At 45.6% G+C, this 19768-nt stretch overlaps 1 protein-coding gene across 4 annotated transcripts in view; it reads left to right on the forward strand.

Annotated features, from left to right (window-relative positions):
* Eif2ak4 (eukaryotic translation initiation factor 2 alpha kinase 4) overlaps nt 1-19768 on the forward strand; it is a 96109-nt gene that overhangs the window by 43236 nt on the left and 33105 nt on the right. For all 4 annotated transcript variants that reach the window (XR_013050657.1, XR_013050658.1, XM_006979230.4 and 1 more), the window contains 11 exons: nt 515-621; nt 1474-1631; nt 4819-5246; nt 6349-6418; nt 9037-9120; nt 10841-10963; nt 12962-13066; nt 15578-15635; nt 16403-16482; nt 17472-17573; nt 19518-19571. Coding sequence is in view for 2 of the 4 variants with exons in the window: in XM_006979230.4 (XP_006979292.1) it covers nt 515-621; nt 1474-1631; nt 4819-5246; nt 6349-6418; nt 9037-9120; nt 10841-10963; nt 12962-13066; nt 15578-15635; nt 16403-16482; nt 17472-17573; nt 19518-19571 (1369 nt within the window). In the remaining 2 variants the exon portion in view is untranslated. The remainder of the gene's footprint in view (nt 1-514; nt 622-1473; nt 1632-4818; nt 5247-6348; nt 6419-9036; nt 9121-10840; nt 10964-12961; nt 13067-15577; nt 15636-16402; nt 16483-17471; nt 17574-19517; nt 19572-19768) is intronic.

The raw sequence follows: 19768 nt of genomic DNA on the forward strand, positions 1-19768 counted from the left end.
TTAGAACATCAAATGCTAAGTATGTGAGCTCAAGGAATGAATATTGAAGGTGTGTGGTGAAATGTGGGACTTTTCAACAGTGCTGCTCAGTGTACTTCAGGTTCATCAGCATCTGGTTGTTCTCTTTGGAAAACTTAATTTATGCCTGGTCCCCAGCAGGCTTAGTTCAACAGGGCAAGTGACCAAGCTGCTAATGGACGCGGAAACCCAAAGCTGGCATCTGCGGTCTGAGAGCATTTCAAGTCACTCAATGCCGCTGTGGTCGGCACAATGTAGTTCTTTTGTCCTGTTTCTTTCTTTCTCATTTTCTACTTACATCCAGTCTGCTGTGGGACATGCAAACCTGAAATGGTGTTTACTCATTTAAATTCACTTTTAAGGACATATTGCTCCATAAGTAGCATGAATTTGCTGGTGTGTATTTAAAAAGGAAAGCAGACCGTAGTTGATTGGGTAGATGAACTAGGAAGGTGTTTATATTATACACAGCTGAGATTCTCCCTCCCCCACTGAGGTGTGTCTGCCTGGACGACAAGGAAAGATGGAGCCCTCAGCAGTTACTGAAACACAGCTTCATAAACCCTCAGCCAAAAATGCCCTTAGTGGAGCAGAGTCCTGAAGGTGAGTTCTGCCTGCCTGCCTTTCCTGTTTGTTTGTTTGTTTTGATAGGGTCCCACTATGTAGTTCAGGCTAGACCCCTGGTCTTGCTGCCTCTGCCTCCTGAGTACTAAGGTAACAGGCATGCCCTACTGTACTTGACTACCATCCCTTTTTTTTTTTTTTTTTTTTTTTTTTTATGAAAACGCAAAGCCTGAAGGTAAGAACGTTTTCGTGGATTATTTCTTTTACCAATGCCAGGCTACACATAATCTGCTCTGTGCGGGCCTTGTGTGCGCGGGACTGCTTTGTGACCCTGGTTCTTCAGCTCCTGTTGCTGGAGTGGACATCCTCATCTTACTGTGCCACTCATAACCCTATAGCCTTAGAGCCTGGGATGGCCCGAGAGACCTGAGTTTGGGTTCTGGCTGTCTAGTTCAGTCTCTTCCTCTCCATCCCTGGTACCCTCTCCTGTACAATGGGCTGACTATATATCCTGCCTACTTTAAAGATTACAAGGTGAGAAAAGATGTCAGAGTACAAGAAGTGCTTTTTTAGACCCCTAGTTGGGGCCCCTTCCTCTCATGCTTACGTTGTTGGGTTCTGTGAACTGCCTGCATTTTTTTATTTTATTCTTAATTAAGTGTGTATGTGGCTGGGTGGGTGGGTGGGTGGTATATACATGTGTAGATGTAGTGCCCAGAGAATCCAGAAGAGGGCATCAGATTCCCTGGAGCTGGAGTTATAGACAGTTGTGAGCTGCCCATCGTGGGTGCTGGGAACCAAACTGCTGTAAAAGCAGTCTGGTCCCTTAACCACTGAGCCATCTCTCTGGCCCAGTCTTCCTGTATTTCTAATGCTTTTGTTTCGTCTTAGATTCAGGGGGACAAGATTATATTGAGACCGTCATTCCCAGCAACCAGCTGCCCAGCGCTGCGTTCTTCAGTGAAACACAGAGACAGTTTTCCCGATACTTCATTGAGTTTGAAGAATTACAACTTCTAGGGAAAGGAGCTTTTGGAGCCGTCATCAAGGTGTGTGTGACAGAGTTGTCCCCACCCCCCCTTAAAGCCCCTTCTCTTTCATTTCCATGGCCTCCCAGCCTTGGTTTCCATTTTGAGAGTGGAAAGGAAAGTGAGTAAGACTTTGAAGCTGTGAGCACCTCCACCTCCTGGAGCTAAAGCTTGCTTTAACGTTACACTGGATGCATTGAGAATGCACTATTCCTGTGTCCTTGGTTGGCTCAGAACAATGATGTGAAAAATACACCATTATAAGCATCCTGAGTGGTCAAGATCTCTGCGTGAAGAACATTTTGGTGTGCTTTAGTTCAGGAAGGGAATTGTCCTTTCCACTTCCCCCCAGTTTTGGTGGAGTTGCCATAGAGAAAAGGGTTCCAAAGTTAGAACAGAGGTGGCATTCACACTGGGAGATGGTCCTGATGGCTCTCATTTTCTAGCTTACAAAGATGGGAAATTAATGGCGTGTTTTAAGGTGTGCTGCTGTTAGGGCGCTTCATTCTGGTCTGGGGCAAATTTTATTATGTGAATGTAGGAAGAGGCCTCTGCTGTTCTTACATAATTTAAGTATGTTGCAAACCATAGACGATGCAGATTGAAATGTATGAAGAACAGCTGAGGTACATGCCATCTTGTACATATGAAGGTGACCTCTAGTGGTGGGACATAGGTGTGTTTTATTCTGAGAGTATGAGGAGGAAGGTGTCACGTTTGTTTATTGGTTGACTTTTATCTGGCTTTTTTGGGGGGTGTTGTTTTGTTTTGTTGGGTTGTGGTTGTTTTTTGTTTGCTTGCTTGCTTGTTTCGAGACAAGGTTTCCTGCAGCCTTGGCTGGCCTCAACTCACAATGTGGCAGAAGATGACCTTGAACCTCTCATCTTCCTACTTAACACCTGAGTGCTGGGATTTCAGGCTGTTTCTTCCCTGTGTTTCAGGCAGTGCTGGGGGTCAAACCCAGGCCTTGCATGTTTGGCAAGCACTCTACTAAATGAGCTGGATCCCATGCAGGGTTTTGAGATAGAGTATTATGTAGTGTAGGCTGTGCTCAAACTCTGTGTGGCCAAGGATGACCTTGAACCCTGGTCCTGTGGCCTCCACCTCCCAAGGGTTGGGATTACAGAAACGTGCTGCCACACCCGGCTTGGAAGCACCACTCTTACTGCAGAATAGTCTCAACCAAAACAATTTCCCCACAGCAAAAGAGGGGCCGCCTTCAGCAAGGCAGGCATCCCACAAGAAAGCTCATGGTTCTAGGCGGCGTTTAACTCAGTGTCATTTTTATTAAGTCCATACGTGTCTTTTTTAGATTCTTGAATTTAAAACACTATGGACATAGCTTGTTAAACTTCATTTCTTTCTTTTCTTTCTCAACAGGGTCCCTTGTAACTTTCCTTATTTACATGTTCTTAAAGACAGTTAGTGAGCTGCTGTGGCAAGGGCGTCTTCAGCTGTGGGGCCTGCTTCCTCCTGTTGGCGCTCACACCCTTCCTTCCCCACATTGCCTTCTGAGTAGTGCAGTCGGCTTCAGGATTGGGGGTGTTCAGGATCGGGGGTGTTCAGGGTCGGGGGTGTTCAGGATCAGGGGTGTGTTCAGGATCAGGGGTGTTCAGGATCGGGGGTGCTCAGGATCGGGGGTGTTCAGGATCGGGGGTGTTCAGGATCGGGGGTGTTCAGGATCGGGGGTGTTCAGGATCGGGGGTGTTCAGGATCGGGGGTGTTCAGCAGCTGGCCCCCCACCATCTGTGCACTTGTGCATTTGGACAATGAGCCCCTGGGTTTTAGTCAGGTATCAGGTCTTAGGTAGAGGAGAAGGGAAACTGGTGTAGTTAATCCAGTCAGGCCAGTGAAAACCTCAGGAGAGGGATGGTCTGTAAGCACACTGGCCTTTGAGACTTTTTCTGTGCATTCATTGTGCTCCTATCTTTATTGTCCTATTTTATGAGCACAGTTTTGAATCTTGGTTAGGTGACAGCCTCAGTGGGCGGCACGTGCACAGATGGTCATTGCTGCTGTTGGTTAAGCACACCCCTCGGGGGCTGGCACAGTGTCCTTCCTCTATGTTCTCATCTCCTCAGTGACCCCATTCAGGCCAGTAATGAAAGAAAACTGAGTGTCTCTCCCAAAATTACATGGTCTTATACATTCTTTGTAAAATAATTAGCATTTTTATTTTAGGTTTGTTAACATTTCTGGAATTTCATTCATCTTTAGTGACTTTAAGTTTTAAGAAAATAAAATCATCAGATGAAAACTTACACTGGCTTTAGAAAATTAATTTTACTTTAAAACGAAAATGTATTTGATATTTATTTAGCAGTTATGAGAAGAAAAGGCAAGTAATGTCACGAAAAGTAATTAATGAAACTCATTACTTAATGTTAGCCTAAATTTTTTAAGAAAAGAAAATGTCACACTTATCAATAAAGAAATAAATTACTGAGATAGGCATGGTGCTCCATTCAAAAGGTGGAGGCAGGAGATTACAGAGTCTAAATCTGAATAGGGAGTTTGAGTCTAGCCTGTGCTATAGGAGACCCTGCCTTAAGAAGAAAGAAAAGTAGTGATTAAAACAGAAGTTATAGGCCGGGCGGTGGTGGCGCACGCCTTTAGTCCCAGCACTCGGGAGGCAGAGGCAGGCGGATCTCTGTGAGTTCGAGGCCAGCCTGGGCTACCAAGTGAGTTCCAGGAAAGGCGCAAAGCTACACAGAGAAACCCTATCTCGAAAAACCAAAAAAAAAAAAAAAAAAAAAAAAAAAAAACAGAAGTTATGTGTATTCCAGTAATCCCAGCTCTGAAGCAGGGGCGATGTCAAGTTCCAGGCCTGGCTACATAGTGAGATCCTGTCCCCAAGAGATGGAGAAAAGGGAAGGCAAGGAGAAAGGGAAGGGAACAAGGAGGCGGAGGTGAAAGTTGTTCCCTCCCCAGTGTCGCCCAGCAGACCAACACCACCACTACCACCACCACCACCACCACCACCACCACCAATGCCTTGAGCTTTTCCCCTAGTTTGGGGGTAACCAAGGCTTTCCTCGGTTTGAATTCAAGCCTTGTGGCTCTCAGCTATTATTGTGGGTTCTCAGAATTCCAGATTTTTCTGGGGAAGAACTAACGGGGCTGGGCCGTGTAAATGCCAGTCTAAACGCCAACGTGCAAGATCCTGGGCCACAAATCTGACCAGGTCCTGTCTCCTATTGCTGGGCAGGTGCAAAACAAGCTGGACGGCTGCTGCTATGCAGTGAAGCGCATCCCAATCAACCCCGCCAGCAGGCACTTCCGCAGGATCAAGGGCGAGGTGACTCTGCTGTCGCGCCTGCACCATGAGAACATTGTGCGCTACTACAACGCCTGGATCGAGCGGCATGAGCGCCCTGCGGTGCCCGGGACACCACCCCCAGACTGCAGACCCCAGGCCCAGGACAGCCCAGCGGCCTGCGGGAAAGCAGCAGGCGACACAGAGGAGCTGGGCAGCGTGGAGGCCGCAGCACCGCCGCCCATCCTCAGCAGCTCCGTGGAGTGGAGCACATCCGCAGAGCGCTCCGCCAGCACGCGCTTCCCTGTCACCGGCCCTGGCTCCAGCAGCGACGAAGAGGATGAGGATGAGCACGATGGTGTCTTCTCACAGTCCTTCCTGTAAGTGCAAGCAGTAGGGGACCCCTGATGCCTAACCTAACAAGCCCACGCCAGAGGAACAAGAAAGAAGCAAGCTGTTGGAAACCTCTTTCAGAGAGTAGCCAAATGCAACCCACAGGAATTTTAAAGAGTTCCCACCCCAAGGCCAGGAGAAAGGAAAAATAGAAGTGATTTCCAGTACCTATCTTGATAGATTTAGGAGAATTTGTGAGAGGGCACTGCTTTAATCACAGGTTCCAACTCTGTGGACCTCTTAAGAGCCTTAGAGTCTTGATGTCCTAACTGCCCTTGAGACCCGTAATTATTTCCCAAGGGCATTTGCCTTAGGGATGTACTTCACTGGACTCAGTTGGATACAGTTTATCTTAGCAGTTAACAACTTTGAGAAACAATGTAGCTACTTTTTAAAGAGTTCTTTGTTGGGAGCTGGAGAGATTGCTCAGTGGTTAAGAGTGCTTTTTGCTCTTCCGGATGACTTGAGTTCAATGCCCAGCAAGGCTCACAACCATCTGTGACACCAGTCCCAGGGGTGATGCCCCCTTCTGGCCTCTGCAGGCACTGCATACATACGATGCACAGACCCATACACATAAAATAACGATTTTTTTTAATAAAATAAATAAAAGCTCTGAGTTTGAGTAACAGAAAAGAGAAGCCAACAGCCCAATCTGTATTGATGCTGCAGAGTCGTGGCGTGTCCTAGTCACTGTTCTGTTGCTGAGAAGAGACGCCATAACCAAAGAACTTATAAAAGAAAGCATTTAATTAGGGGCTTACTTATGGTTTCAGAGAATTAGTCCATTTCCATGTTAGTGGGAAGCTTGGCCGCAGGCAGGCAGGCAGGCATGATTCACAGACAGAGAAACAGAGACTGACAGACCTGAAAACCTACCCTCAGTGCCACACTGCCTCCAAGAAGGCCATACCTCCTCATCCACCAACTGGAGACGAAGCTTTCAAATCAGTGAGCTGATGGAAGCCATTCTCTTTCAGACCACCACATGGTATAATGCTCTAGCTTCTTTGGTGTTCTGATGAACTGAAAAGAATATTAGCATTTTTTTCCCAGTTTCTTTAACATTTCTTATTTCTTTTTCTTAAGACCTGCTTCAGACTCTGACAGTGACATCATCTTTGACAATGAAGACGAAAACAGTAAGAGTCAGAACCAGGTAAATATGGAAGAGGAAGTCACCTACTTCTACTCAGAGTGTGGTATGTAAGGAAATGACAGTTGATGTTAGAAACATCAGGCAGAATGCCAGAGCATTAATCTGATATGTGAATATCAGTTTTAAAACACACCCATTCTTTAAAATCTTCTTAAATTTATACTGATATATACATATATAAATTTATCATAAGTTTTATACTGACATATAAAACAGAAAAACTGACACACTGTATCACAGAGGATCTAGAGAGATGGCTTAGCAGTTAAAAGCACTTAATGGCTCTTGCTGCCCTGAGCTTGGTTCCTAGCACCCACATGGTGGCTCACAACCACCTGTAACTCCAGTCCCAGGGGATCCAACGTCACCTGGCCTCCACAGGCATCTGCATACACATGGTGAACATAAACTCAAGCAGGCACACATACATACAAATAAATAAAATACATTTTAGGAATTCATAGAGGATTGGGACATGCTTCCTATGTTTGGGGATGAGGATGGAATGCAGATTAACTGGTCTCATCATGGAGTTAGCCTAGTCTCCCCACACCAGTTCATCTTGATGTGCACTTGGATAAACCATCTTCTGGGACAGTGTTTTAACTATGCAGCATGGTCCTGTAATGTTTGATGAGTTCATTTAAAGGATCACAGCCAGCCTTATTTTATTTCTGATGTTGTGGACAAGAGGAGAGAATACCAGAATTCATCTTACTTTTAGTAAAAGTAAATTTTCTTGATAGAATATGTCCTTTCTGGGGGCTGGAGAGTTGGCTCAGTGGTTGAAAGCAAGTAATATCCTTGAAAAGGAAGTTCACAGCTGTCTATAATTCCAGTTCCAGATGTTTACATACACACACACACAAATGAAATCTTTTTTAAAGAACTGTCTCTTGTGGGCATGTGTAGTAGGTGTGTAAAACACATTTCTCCATAGCACATGGTTTTAAAAGCTTGACAACAGACACTCTTTACACCTTAGATTCCGTGTATCCCTGCTTTCTTCTCTGGTCAGGCTGCAGGGCTCCAGGCTGATGCCTAGAGCTCAGAGTAAAACCAGTGGGCTGTCCTTTGTAGATTCAGAAGAATGAATGTTCTGTAACTTGATGTGGCCGATGATAACTTTATTACTTGATAAAAGGATAACCACCAGCATTTATGAGTTTACTCACAGGATGTACACATGTAGACGCTGTTAGATACACAGTTCACTTGTTTTGAAGATTTGAATGAATTAGCCAGTATGTTTTAGTAAGTACTTGTCAATTAAAAATCACTTAAGATCCTCTTGTTTTCGTTTTTTAATTATAAATTTAGCTACAATAATAGCATAAATAATCTAAACTGCTAAAGCAAAACCTATACTTGCTTTTGGTGTTAGTTGTGCATTTAATTATTAAGAGCATCAAATTTATGCTTCCAGTTTGGCTCAGTTAAAGACAATATCCCATGAATGTTTTGATTGGTGGGTAGAAACCCCAAGAGATGAATCATCTTCATAGATGCTCTCCAGAGAATATAAGTCATTCAGGAGTTGAATACAGTTATTTGAAGAGCAGAACTTTTTATTTTTCTTGTAAAGGGAAAATATTGAAAAACATCCCTCCTCATAAAAACTGGAGTCAAGGGGCCAGAGAGCAGTTAAGAGCACATGGTGCTCTACAGAGAATTGGTTCCCAGCACTCATGTCTGGAGGCTCACAGCTGCCTGGCTCTCCAGCTTCAGGAAGTCCCACGACCTCTTCTAGCCTCCATGAGCCCTTGCACTTACATGTACACACCCACCCATAGGCATGCACACATAGATATAACTAAAAATAGAAAAATAAAATCTAATAAAACCCCTGTAAATCAAAAACAATCAGAAACTAACATACTTTTTTCCCTACTGGGGGTTAAAAGTATTTTAATATGTCTGTTGAGAAGAAAAAACTTTAAAAATATTTTTAATGCATTTGTATGTGTTTCTGTTTGGGGTTATGCACACCATAAGAGTGTGGCTCCCCCATGGAAGGCTATAGGGCACTGACTCCCCTGTGAGCTGCCTGATGTTGGTGCTGGGAACAGAACCCAGGTCCTGTGCTAGAGGAGTGAGCATTGAGCCATTAACCTTTTCCCAGGCTCTCTAACCCTGGAAAAGACTCTTTTTTTTTTTTAAAGGTGTCATGCATTAGAAAGAAAGTTACTTCTGGGAGACACATTGTAGCAGCTAAGTGGTTGTTCAGGAGTGTGACCCCCAAGGGCAACAATATTCTCTAAACTGCTTTCTTTGAATCCCACCAAAGGAAGACAGCCTGTTCACACTGGACCTCATATCCTTAGGCCTTCAGTGGTAGGACTTGAGCAGAAGACTTTCTGCTATTGCACATCTTACCTGTTCCCCATTTTCTCATTGTTCTGTGTACTAGCAGGTCTGTAAGCTCTGCTGAATTTCTGGGAGAAGTGCTCCAGGCTTCTAAAGGACCGTGTTGTGTTCTGCTCTGCTGATGTCCCTCAAAGCAATAGGAAGCCATGCCCAGGGCTGAAGTTGGGGTCCCAGACACAAGTTCTTGACGGTGGGGATGCTCTTGTTGAACTTGGCCCTCAGTTTGAGTTCCTGTGTTCCTCTTGATTCAGGCTGAAGAATGCAATGAGAAGGACAGATGTCATGAAATTGAGCCATCAGTGACAACCGGCGCTGTGCACTACCTTTATATCCAGGTGAGACCCTGGTGGACAGTTGGTGATGTGCACCCCTCATTTTTGGTTGGCAGTGTGTTTATGACGTACCACAAGGTAATGGACAGAAAGGGGCTGAGTGGCATTGCCAGAGATTAACTAGCCAGGAAAGTTATGGCATGGAAGCCTCTCCCTGTCCCCCAGCCTTGAACACTTTTTTTTTTTCCACAGTGTTATCAGGAGGCACCTGGGGCCAGCTCTGGACCCAGGCTGTGCATGTTCACACCCTAGACCTACCTGTCACCACTGTATGAGCTCCGATGAGATTCTTTAATCTTTTGTGCCTCATAAGATGAAGTGCTTATACCCATGTCTGAATCCCATAAATGCAAGAGGAGCATGCCTTAACTGTCTGCCTCTGTCCATTCTCTAAACAACCATGTGAAGTGAGTGGGACTCATGGGAGCTTGGGGAGGTCCTGAATAAGGCCTGGAGGCTGATTCAGAATGTGCCAGAAGTGACTGCAGATGAGATGAGGCTGACCTGCGAAACAGTGCAACATTCTGCATGAGGAGTTTCACACTCTGGCCCTGGCTGGAACCAGAAGCTAGTTTCACACATTGACTAAGTCTTAAATGATGCTCCATTGTTTTCTCTCTTAGTACACCCAAGGGGGGGAGTGAAGCAGAGCCCCTGCTTGAATATTTCCATAGGCATAATGTTTTTCTCTAGATTCAAAGAGTATTTATTTGTATACAAATAAAGCCAAGGACATCATTAGGCTAATTAGCTATTCTTGGAAATTTGAGATTGGAAGCAATCTTGTAATGTAATAACATTTTATTGCAATCTCAATTTTCATATATGTGACAAGAATTTTAAACAAGTAAAACCTTTCTAAAATAAGCAGCTTTATTTATTTATTTACATTGATGTTTTGCCTACATGTCTGTCTGTGTGAGGGTGTCAGATCCCCTGAAACTAGATTTACAGATAGTTGTGAACTGCTAAGTGGGTGCTGAGAATTGAACCCAGGTCCTCTGGAAGAGCAGCCAATGCTCTGATATATATTTTTTTAAGTAGGAGCTAGGGGTATAGCTCAGAAGTAGAACAATTGCCTCGAATGCAAGACATCCTGGGTTCAATCCCACTGGGAAAAAAGGATTTTATTTATTTATTTTGGTTTTTTGAGACAGGATTTCTCTGTGTAGCTTTGTGCCTTTCCTGGAACTCACTCTGTAGACCAGGCTGGCCTCGAACTCACAGAGATCCGCCTGCCTCTGCTTCCCAAGTGCTGGGATTAAAGTTGTGCACCACCACCGCCCAGCTTGAGAAAAGGTTTTATTAGCTGCTAATATTATATTTATTTGCCCCAATGCGTTCTTCAGTACTGTTCTTATTAATATCACATTAATCTGTGATTAATAAATCTATTAAACACATTTTTACTTCTATGGGTTTTAGGGAGTGTTTGGAGTACTGGGGATTGACTCCAGAGCTTCATGCATACTTAGAATGCACTGCACTCTACCACTGAGCTACGTTCCCGCTATGTTCCCGCTACGTTCCCTGTTAAAGATTGTTTTTATAATACTCTTATTTGTTTGTTTTGTTTTTTTAGCATAAAAAGAAACAATTCTTTCCAAAACTGCTTAAAATCCCTGGCACAAGTTTTAATGAGTGGTTACATTGACTGCAAGTTATGCTCCTTATACTGAACTTTTCATGTGATCAGGTCCTGCCTGTTCCTTCTGTTCTGTAGATGGAGTACTGTGAAAAGAGCACTCTTCGTGACACCATTGACCAGGGACTGTTTCGAGACACCATTAGGCTTTGGAGGCTTTTTCGAGAGATTCTGGATGGATTAGCTTATATCCATGAGAAAGTAAGCTTTGTAACATCCCATGTCCATGTACTCTATTTACATAAATTGTGTGCATGCTGCATGAATGTTTGTGCATGTATTGTGGAGATTAGAGATAAGCTCCTCTACAAGTGTACTTGTGGATGCCAGAGGTCAACACAGGGTAGGCTGAGTGAAAACGGCCCCAGAGGCTCCTGTATTTGAATACTTGGTCTCCGGTAGGTGGAGCTCCAGAATGGTGAAGATGCCATTCCCGGTTAGCACTCTCTGCCTTGGAGTTTGTAGATCAGGACGTAAGCTCTCAGCTACTGCTCCAGCACCATGCCTGCCTGCCTGCTGCCCTGCTCCCCACCATGATTGTCATGGACTCACCCTCTGCAACTGTAAGCCCAAATAAAATCTTCCTTCTGTGAACTGCCTAGGGCATGGTGTCTTGTCACAACAATAGAAAAGTAAATAAGACAAACAAGACAGCTGTCTTCTATTGCTCTCTTTCTTTTTTTTGGACAAGGTCTCTTGCTAAACATAAAGCTTGCTGTTTCAGCTAATCTGGCTAGCCAGCCAGCTTTCGGGATCTGCTTGTCTGCAGCTTTTATGTGGGGATTGAGTATCTGGACTCAGGTCCTCATGCTGACCTCCTGAACTGTCTCTCCAGCCCTACTTATAATAACACAGTAAAAATCAAATAGGAAAATGGAGAAAACAGCATACAAAAGAAAACTATATATAGGAAAGAAACTATTCAGATGACGACATAGTCTTTTTACCTTTGTGTACATGCATTTGTTTATTTGTGTGGATGTGTGTGGGCCAGTGAATGCCACGATGCACATATGGAGGCCAGAGGACAAGGTTCTTTCTTTCTACCATGTGAATTCCGGGATCAGACTCAGGTCATCGGGCTTGGTGGGAAGGACCGTTGCCTGCTGAGCCCTCTCGCTGGCCTGAACTAATGGATTTCTGCAGGTAACAGAACAAAGTGCCAAAAGATAGGGGCAGCACCAGTGTCAGCTCCTGTAGGAGACGCTGAAGACGGCCGGCCCATGGGTCAGCTCTAACTCACACCCGTTCTTCTATGGCCTGTGAACTAAGAATAGCTTTTATATATTTTAAATGCATCAGACAGTGAAAACATGTTAGGTTTTTTCCCCTTTGCCTTAACTTTTTGGAACTTCAAAATGTTTATAGTGTGCCCTGTTCATATTGAGAAACCAGGACTGTAATCTTCCTAATCTGTAAGGTGAAAAACAAAGGGAATTCTAATGGATGCCTTTAGACACTTCCCTGTGGTGCTGTCTTGGGGTCCTGGGACTGTGCTCTATGTGCTCAGTATCTGCAGACTGCCGCTGGGGCCTCCAGCTCTGTGCATCAACTGCATACACAGGGACACAAGCATGTGAAGAGTCCATCCATGTTTGCGCGGGACTCCTGTTTCAGAGCCGGAAGTTCCTTTATATCATAGTAAAAGATCTGACAAGGAAGAGTTCTGATTACATTTAGCATCTTCTAAGTGAAAGAGGAAGCATGCTGAGCCCTTAGGAGGAGAAAGCAGGATTCCTGGGATACCATCACTGAGCTCCTCCCAGGAGCTGGCGGTATAAACTCAGTTGTTAGGCTAGTATGCAAGGCTCATGAAAGAGTGGAACAGGTAGATGTTGGCACAGTCAGAAGGAGAGGAGGAGTACAGAGTGCCCGAGGCGGAAGTAGTGCCAAGAAAGTACCAGGAGAGGGGAGAAAGCAGGGTGGGGCCTGCCCAGCCCTGGCTGTGGTGGTGCAGCGAGGGAAGGTAATATGAAGTCTCTGAGGGGAGCTGGTGGAGGGAGCCTGGGAGGACCTGCTTAGGACCACCCGTGAGGAGGTCACAGGACCCTCAGAGGTCATTCCAGAGACCAGACATCCAGGACCAGGTGGACCACAGGAGAAGGCCTCTTCCAGGTGCCATCATTTGAAATTAGGAACCATGCAGTGTTAAACTCTGTGTGGGAAGCAATTGTTGGATTCTTCATTGTCTTCCAACAGGGAATGATTCACCGGGATCTGAAGCCTGTCAACATTTTTTTGGATTCCGATGACCATGTGAAAATAGGTGATTTTGGTTTGGCGACAGACCATCTAGCCTTCTCGGTGAGTATTTTTAAAATCAGGCTATGCCTGAAAATGACCTAGGTGCCTTGATAATCCTGGAAATAAAGAGAAGGATAGTGAGCCTCCTGTGCACGGCCTTGTCACCCTCTGCTGGGAACTGGGTCTGAGGGGACAAGTTGGAAGTGCCCCTTAGGCTTGGTTTATGAACAATGTTTAGGTAGGAGGTATGCAATACTTTATGAAATGATTTGATATTTTGGTCTCCCTTGCTGAGCGTTTGACAAGATGCTTTACATCTGAGGAACTTTAGTTGGTTTGCCAAAGTGAGACCCAGACCTGGGACAAACATTGTTCTGGCACCGGGGGTTAGTTGAGCATACAGAGCTAATTAACGTGAGGTAGAGAAATGGTGAGATGGGAGTAAGAAGGAGAGGACACGGGGTGGTGAGGATCAGGAAAGGCTGCAACCCAGTGCAGTGGAGGAGAGGACACGGGGTGGTGAGGACCAGGAAAGGCTGCAACCCAGTGCAGTGGAGGAGAGGACACGGGTGGTGAGGATCAGGAAAGGCTGCAACCCAGTGCCACGGCACATATTGTAGTCTCAGCTACTCAGATGCTGGAGGCAAAAGAATCAGCTAAACCCAGGCTCAAGACCAACCCTGGGCCACATAAGACCCCCGTCACCCAAAGAAAAAGAATAAAAGACTATATAACAACAGTGGCATTTCAGGTGGTCCTTAAAAGGTAGGTAGGAGTGTAACAGGCTAAAGTCAAGGGCAGAGCATAGGACTACCAGGGCAGGGACCACCAGTGTATGCTAAGGGCCTAGGGTGAGCAGACCTGGTTGTCTGAATGCCCCATGTTCTGACTGGCTGAAAGTGTGACGTGTAGACAGGCTGATATGTAGAGAGGAAGTCTTTGGACAGCTGGGCAGACTTGAGTGCCAGGGCTCTGCTTAATATCATAAGCCAGCTTTTAGGTACCATGATCTATAAAAGTACAGCTCATTCCAAGGCTGGTCAGAGAAGGAAAATAGAATTTAGATGATGACGAGAATAACCACCAGGGCTAACTTAACAGTGAAGTTAGGAGTGGAGAGTGAGGAGAGTGAGGAGGCAGAAAAGAGCTGGGAGTGGCAGGGAGTGCCTGTTACCCCAGCACACGGAAGGCAGAGGCAGGAGGACCTGCTACAAGTTCAAGACCAACCTAGGTTGCATAGCAAGTTCTAGGCCAGCCAGAGCTGTGGAGCAAGATGCTAACACCCACTCCTGAAAAGAGGTGGGAGAGGAGCAATAAAGTCCGGGTCCTGAGCAGAACGGGGAAAGGGTGTTGAAAAGGGCAGAGACGGAGCACAGACCTCATGATGGGATATTGTCCCCAGCATGGTGTTGGGAAATAATAGGAGAGGATCGCAGTCCCACTGGTCCGGACAGAGCCTTATCACTGCCCTGTGCATGGCTCGGCAGAACTCGTGTCTCGTCTGTAAAATGCGTGTATTCTGGGACCTTCTTCAAAGACTCATCAGCAGAGTAGAACCGACGGCAAGCGGAAGCACCTGGAGGATGTTCCCGTGGTCTGGGTGTATTAGCTACTTCTCTGTTGCTGTGATAAGACACTGTGAGCCAGGCAACTTAGAGAGAGTTTGTTTGGGGGTTACTGTTTCAGAGGGTTAGAGTCCATGGTGCCAGAGCTGGGGTAGCTGGCATCTGAGGTGAGTAGGAACCAGAGCACACTGGGAACGACATGAATCTTACACCGCTAACCCTGCCCCAGTGGCACTTCCTCCAGCAAGGGCCACATCTGGTCATCCCCCAAACAGCCACCAACTAGGTAGGGACTACGTATTCAAATGCCCAAGATTTATGGGGACATCTCACTTAAACCACCACCCTTGTTTAGGGTGTGACCATTTGAGGTGTGGGGAAGAGGATGAGAATGCCCAGTGAGTGTTTCAGCAAAGGACAACGGGGCCAAGTTAGTGACCAGCCTATTTAGGGGGAAAAAATAGCAAAACTGACCTGGAAAAGTTGTAGGGCTAGAAAAGGTAGAACAAGGATTTTGTCGCTGTTTTTCCTAGTCTTGTACTTCCTGGTAAACAGATTCTGTTCTTGGTGTTTGTGGTGTGAACATAAGTTGGTTTCTCTAAGAGGTGGGCATTTCTATCCTGAAGAGAGCTGTGCAGTGATGTGCTCTTCTTCCTCTTGTTTCCATGGGGTTTCCTTTGAGCCTTTGCACGAATGTGTTAACTAAGTCTAAAAAAATAAGTAAAGGCGATAACTCAGAAAAGCCTGGTGATAGCCATGCACTGGTGGCGCACACCTTTAGTCCCAGCACTCAGGAGGCAGAGGCAGGTGGATCTCAGAGTTCGAGGCCAGCCTGATCTAGGGCTACTCAGAGAAATTCTGCCCTGAAAAAAACATAAACAAACAAAAAAAGCATGGTGATAATTATTCTGACTTCCATGTTAGCTTTTCAGTCTTCTTTTAGAAATGGATGAGCCATTCCCATGGAATGCTCTAAGGTTTTAATCTGTACTCAATTGTATTTTAGGCTGATGGTAAACAGGACGACCAGGCAGGTGATCATGGGATTAAGTCAGACCCTTCAGGTAAAGCCTCTCCATCCATGTGTTTAAAAACAGACCATAAAACTTAGCCTGAAATCTGCCTTTTACTTGTAAAGACTTTATTCTGAAGCAAATTAAAATTATTCTTTGAATAGTTTTTATGGAAGTTTAAGTTTTTCTTTTTCACTATGTTAATTGTTCTTCAGAAACATAGAGCTTTGGTAGAATAATGGCCTCCTAGGGTCCCAAAGCTGTGCTTTGACCAACCCCAACTGGTCCTGTAAGGCTACCTCAAGCCCTGGCCCATCTGGCGTCCTATCTAGTCCTCATTTCCTGTGTAAGCAGACACCTTTGTGTGAGGCAGTCCCGGGCAGTCTGGGGCTCACGGTTTCTCCTGGTGAGTACTATACACAGGAAACAGACCAGGCCTTGATTTTAAGAAGCTCTTTTTGTTTGGGGCCAGCAAGATGGCTCAGCAGGGAAAGGTGCTTGCCACCAAGCCTGATGACCTGAGTTCAACCCTGGAGCCCACGTGGTGGAAGGAGACAGTGAACTCCCACAAGTTGTCCTCTGACCCCCACATATGTGCCACAGGATACACGCCCACACCCAAGTAAATAAGTGTGAGCTGGGGTGGGGAGGAAGCCCTTTGGTTTTCAGTTTTCTTTATCCAGAGCTGGGGGTGTAGCTCACTGCCACTCACCTGGCATGCACAAGGCCCTGGGTTCAATACTTATCACTGTGAAACAGCAACAACAGTAATAACTTAGTCCATGGCTGCAATGCTCTCCTCCTGTTTCCCTTCACAGGCCATCTGACTGGCATGGTTGGCACTGCTCTCTATGTGAGCCCTGAGGTCCAAGGAAGCACCAAGTCAGCATATAACCAGGTAGAGAGTGTGTTTGAGTGTGTGTGGGGTCAGGGGAAGAGGAGGGGGTCTCCAGAGTAAGTTACAAGTAAGAACATCAAGATTGTAACAGGTGGGGTTTAGTGACCAGGTGAAAAAGAGACAGCCACTGACTCCATTGTGGGCAGGACAGGAGCAGTGCCCAAGGGCAGCAACTGAAGCTGGCCTCATTGGTGCAGAAGCTTGCAGTCTCTCTCCATTAGGAATATGTGAGCCACCCTCTGCTGTTCCCCTCCTCAGGTCAGGAACACAGGGAGCAAGGCCGTCACAGGAGTAAGACAGTTGTGTTCCCAGCCCTCGGGGAGCTGACCAAGGATGATGGAACCTGCAGTGGGCAGGGAAGAAATGAGAGAAAATCCCAAATGTGATGGGGCCCATGAAGAAGTGGGGGCCTGACAGTCATTCAGAATTGTTTTCTTCAGTTCTGGGCATCCAGCCCTAAGGACCTTGAGCATTCTAGGCAGGTGCTCTACCATTGAGCCATGACCCAAGACCCTTGAAGGGATGGCATTTAGAATAAAGGATGAACAGAGAGGCCAGGGCTAGGGATGTGGCTCAGTCAGTAGAGTGCTTGCCTGGCTCGTGAAAGGCTGGGTCCTGTCAGCACCGACGGCCATGGCTAGAGCATGCCAGGGAGGGGAAGGGATGAAGCAGTGGATGCAGAAAGTGTCAAGAAAAGGTTCCTGTGAGGTGAATGCATTCTGTACAGCGTGGTAGCTGCAGTTTATAACAATGAGTGAGAATTTCCAACTTTGCAAGAGACTAGCAATGTCTCATGTGTCCTTATCAGAGGGAGCTTGGCTGTGACAGTCATATCTGAGTGAAAACTTTGACGATTTGTTTTTAAAATTACAGGTCTAAAGACTTGTTTTAGAACAGATTTTTCAACTTCATTCCAGTGCAAACCCCCGAGCTCCTGGAAATTCGCTTTGATACCAGACTCTCTAAAGGCAATTCTGTTTTCCCCACAGAAAGTGGATCTCTTCAGCCTGGGAATTATCTTCTTTGAGATGTCCTATCATCCCATGGTGACAGCCTCGGAAAGAATTTTCGTTCTCACCCGGCTTCGAGATGTGGGTGTCAAATATGTTTGATACATAAATTTCCTGTATCCTCAGTCTCGTGTGGAGATCAGAACTCAAAAGCAGGACTTCCCTGGTATTTACAATATAGAAGAGGCTATCAGTTGTTGATTTTTTTAAAAAGCTGGGCTTAGCCTATAGCCAGGCTGGCCCGAAGCATGAGACCCCTGTCTTAACCATCTGAACGCTGGGAATGTAGGTGTATAGCACCAAGCCTAGCTGCCTCCTGTCAGTTTAATGACTCTCTTTGGCTGATACCTGGTAAGACAATCAGCTCTGTCATCTTCAGTGACATGTCTTCAGAACAAGGAGAGTCGCCTCATTTCAGATGTTAACATAGCAGTTTTGAGAACTAGGGATTGTCATCATAGACTGTTGTTCTGTGTTCTAGTGAGAGGAAAACCCACGCCTGTCCACATGCCCAGTGATGAAAAACAGTTTTGTTTGAGATGAGCCAGCCTGGGCTACATGAGACTTACGACCTTAGCTTCTGTCCTCCCCCAAACACATAAAGATTCCTGAACAGACCTGGTCCTGTAGTGCCTAAAGCAGGTCTAAATGACCAGAAGTTAAAATGGTTCTGAAGTCTGGAGACAGGCCTCTGTGGGAGAGTCTTTCCAAGCCTGCACACATATGGCTTTCAAAAACATAAGTCACTTGAGCTGTTTTTCCCCGGTGAAACTTCCAGTCATGTCCTTGAGATTAACCCTTGCCAACCCTTGCCGCTGTTGCTGTTTCCAGGGCCCATGACAAAAGGGCATTAAGAGAATGGAGAAAAAACCTGGGCAGTTCAGACACAGCTACTCATGAGCCACAGATCGGGAGAGCCTTTCTCATCCCTAGGGAGCAAGACAAGCACATGAAATCCCATACAGCAAGCTCGGCATGGTGGTGCACACCTATAGTCCCGGCATGTGAGAGGAAGGACCATGAGCTAGCTCAAGGCCAGCCTGGACTATGCAGCAAGATCCTGTCAACAACCCCATAATAGATAACAAGCGAACAAATCAGTAGTGCATACACTGAGATGCATTTAAATTATTGCTCATTTAAACTTAAGGGAGGTGGTTTTCACGACCTAGGCAGTCATTTGGGTGGTTTGTACTAGTAGACTGTGTACTGGAAGAAGTGAGCACAGGGTGTGGAGAAGGTGTCATGTTAGTGAATGTTAAAACCTATGGATACTTTGGACAGTAGTTGAATTATTTTTGACAGCAGCGTGTGAGTTCATGAGGTGTTGGTGAACCAAGGGTGATTCTGCCATTCACCCCAGCTGGGGTGTTCCTGGATGAGCAGGTCCTTGAGGAAGTGTCTGTCTGAAATTCCATTTGTTCCTTCATTTCAGGAATATCTAAACTCAGTTAATCTTGTAATTGTTTATCAGAAAAGGGAGGATTGGGGGGAATGATCGGGATTGGTGCTAAGTTTGTCCATTTAGTATGAATCTTTTCTGTCTTTTTTTTTTTTTTTTTTTTTTTTTTTTGAGAGAGAGAGAGAGAGCGCCACATGTAGCCTGTGCTGGCCTCAAACTCGCTGTGTATCTGAGGCTGCCCTTGCTCCTCCCACCTCCACCTACCAAGTTTTTCTCTTACCTTAGGTTGATGATTTGATGAAATTTTGCCTTTTTTCACTATGCGTCCCATTAAGCTACTTAGTGTTCCTATAAAACCCTTAAATTTAATTTGCTCCATATACTTTTATTGACAGTGAGAGTCAGGGCAAAGGTCTCTTACTTAAATTCTCTCTCAGTTACATTCCATAACGTGAAGTCCGCACTAGCAGACTGTGTGTACTGGAAGACTGAGCACAGGGCGTGGGAAGGTGTCGTGTTAGCAAAATTTAATTTGCTCTCTGGTTAGCGTTCTGTGATGAATAAAAGCTTTGCCTGTGGCAGTCTGCCAAGCGCTTGCTGATTTGAATATAATACTCTTTTAGCCCACATCGCCCAAGTTTCCAGAGGACTTCGGTGATGGAGAGCATGCAAAGCAGGTAATTCGCTGACGCTTTAATTGCTGTCTTCAGTTGTGAGTTTTAATTACTGTTTTTCTTCATATTCAATTAGTAATCTTCTGCCACTCATTCTCTTGTGTTCTAAGAACAATGTGAGGGGAAAATATCAAAAGACAGAGCTCTTAAAATGTTACTAGACTTGAGCTACACTAGAAAAAGGCCAAGGTCTGACAGAG

This window comes from Peromyscus maniculatus, chromosome 4, assembly GCF_049852395.1.
Source record: "Peromyscus maniculatus bairdii isolate BWxNUB_F1_BW_parent chromosome 4, HU_Pman_BW_mat_3.1, whole genome shotgun sequence".
NCBI classification, from domain to species: domain Eukaryota; kingdom Metazoa; phylum Chordata; class Mammalia; order Rodentia; family Cricetidae; genus Peromyscus; species Peromyscus maniculatus.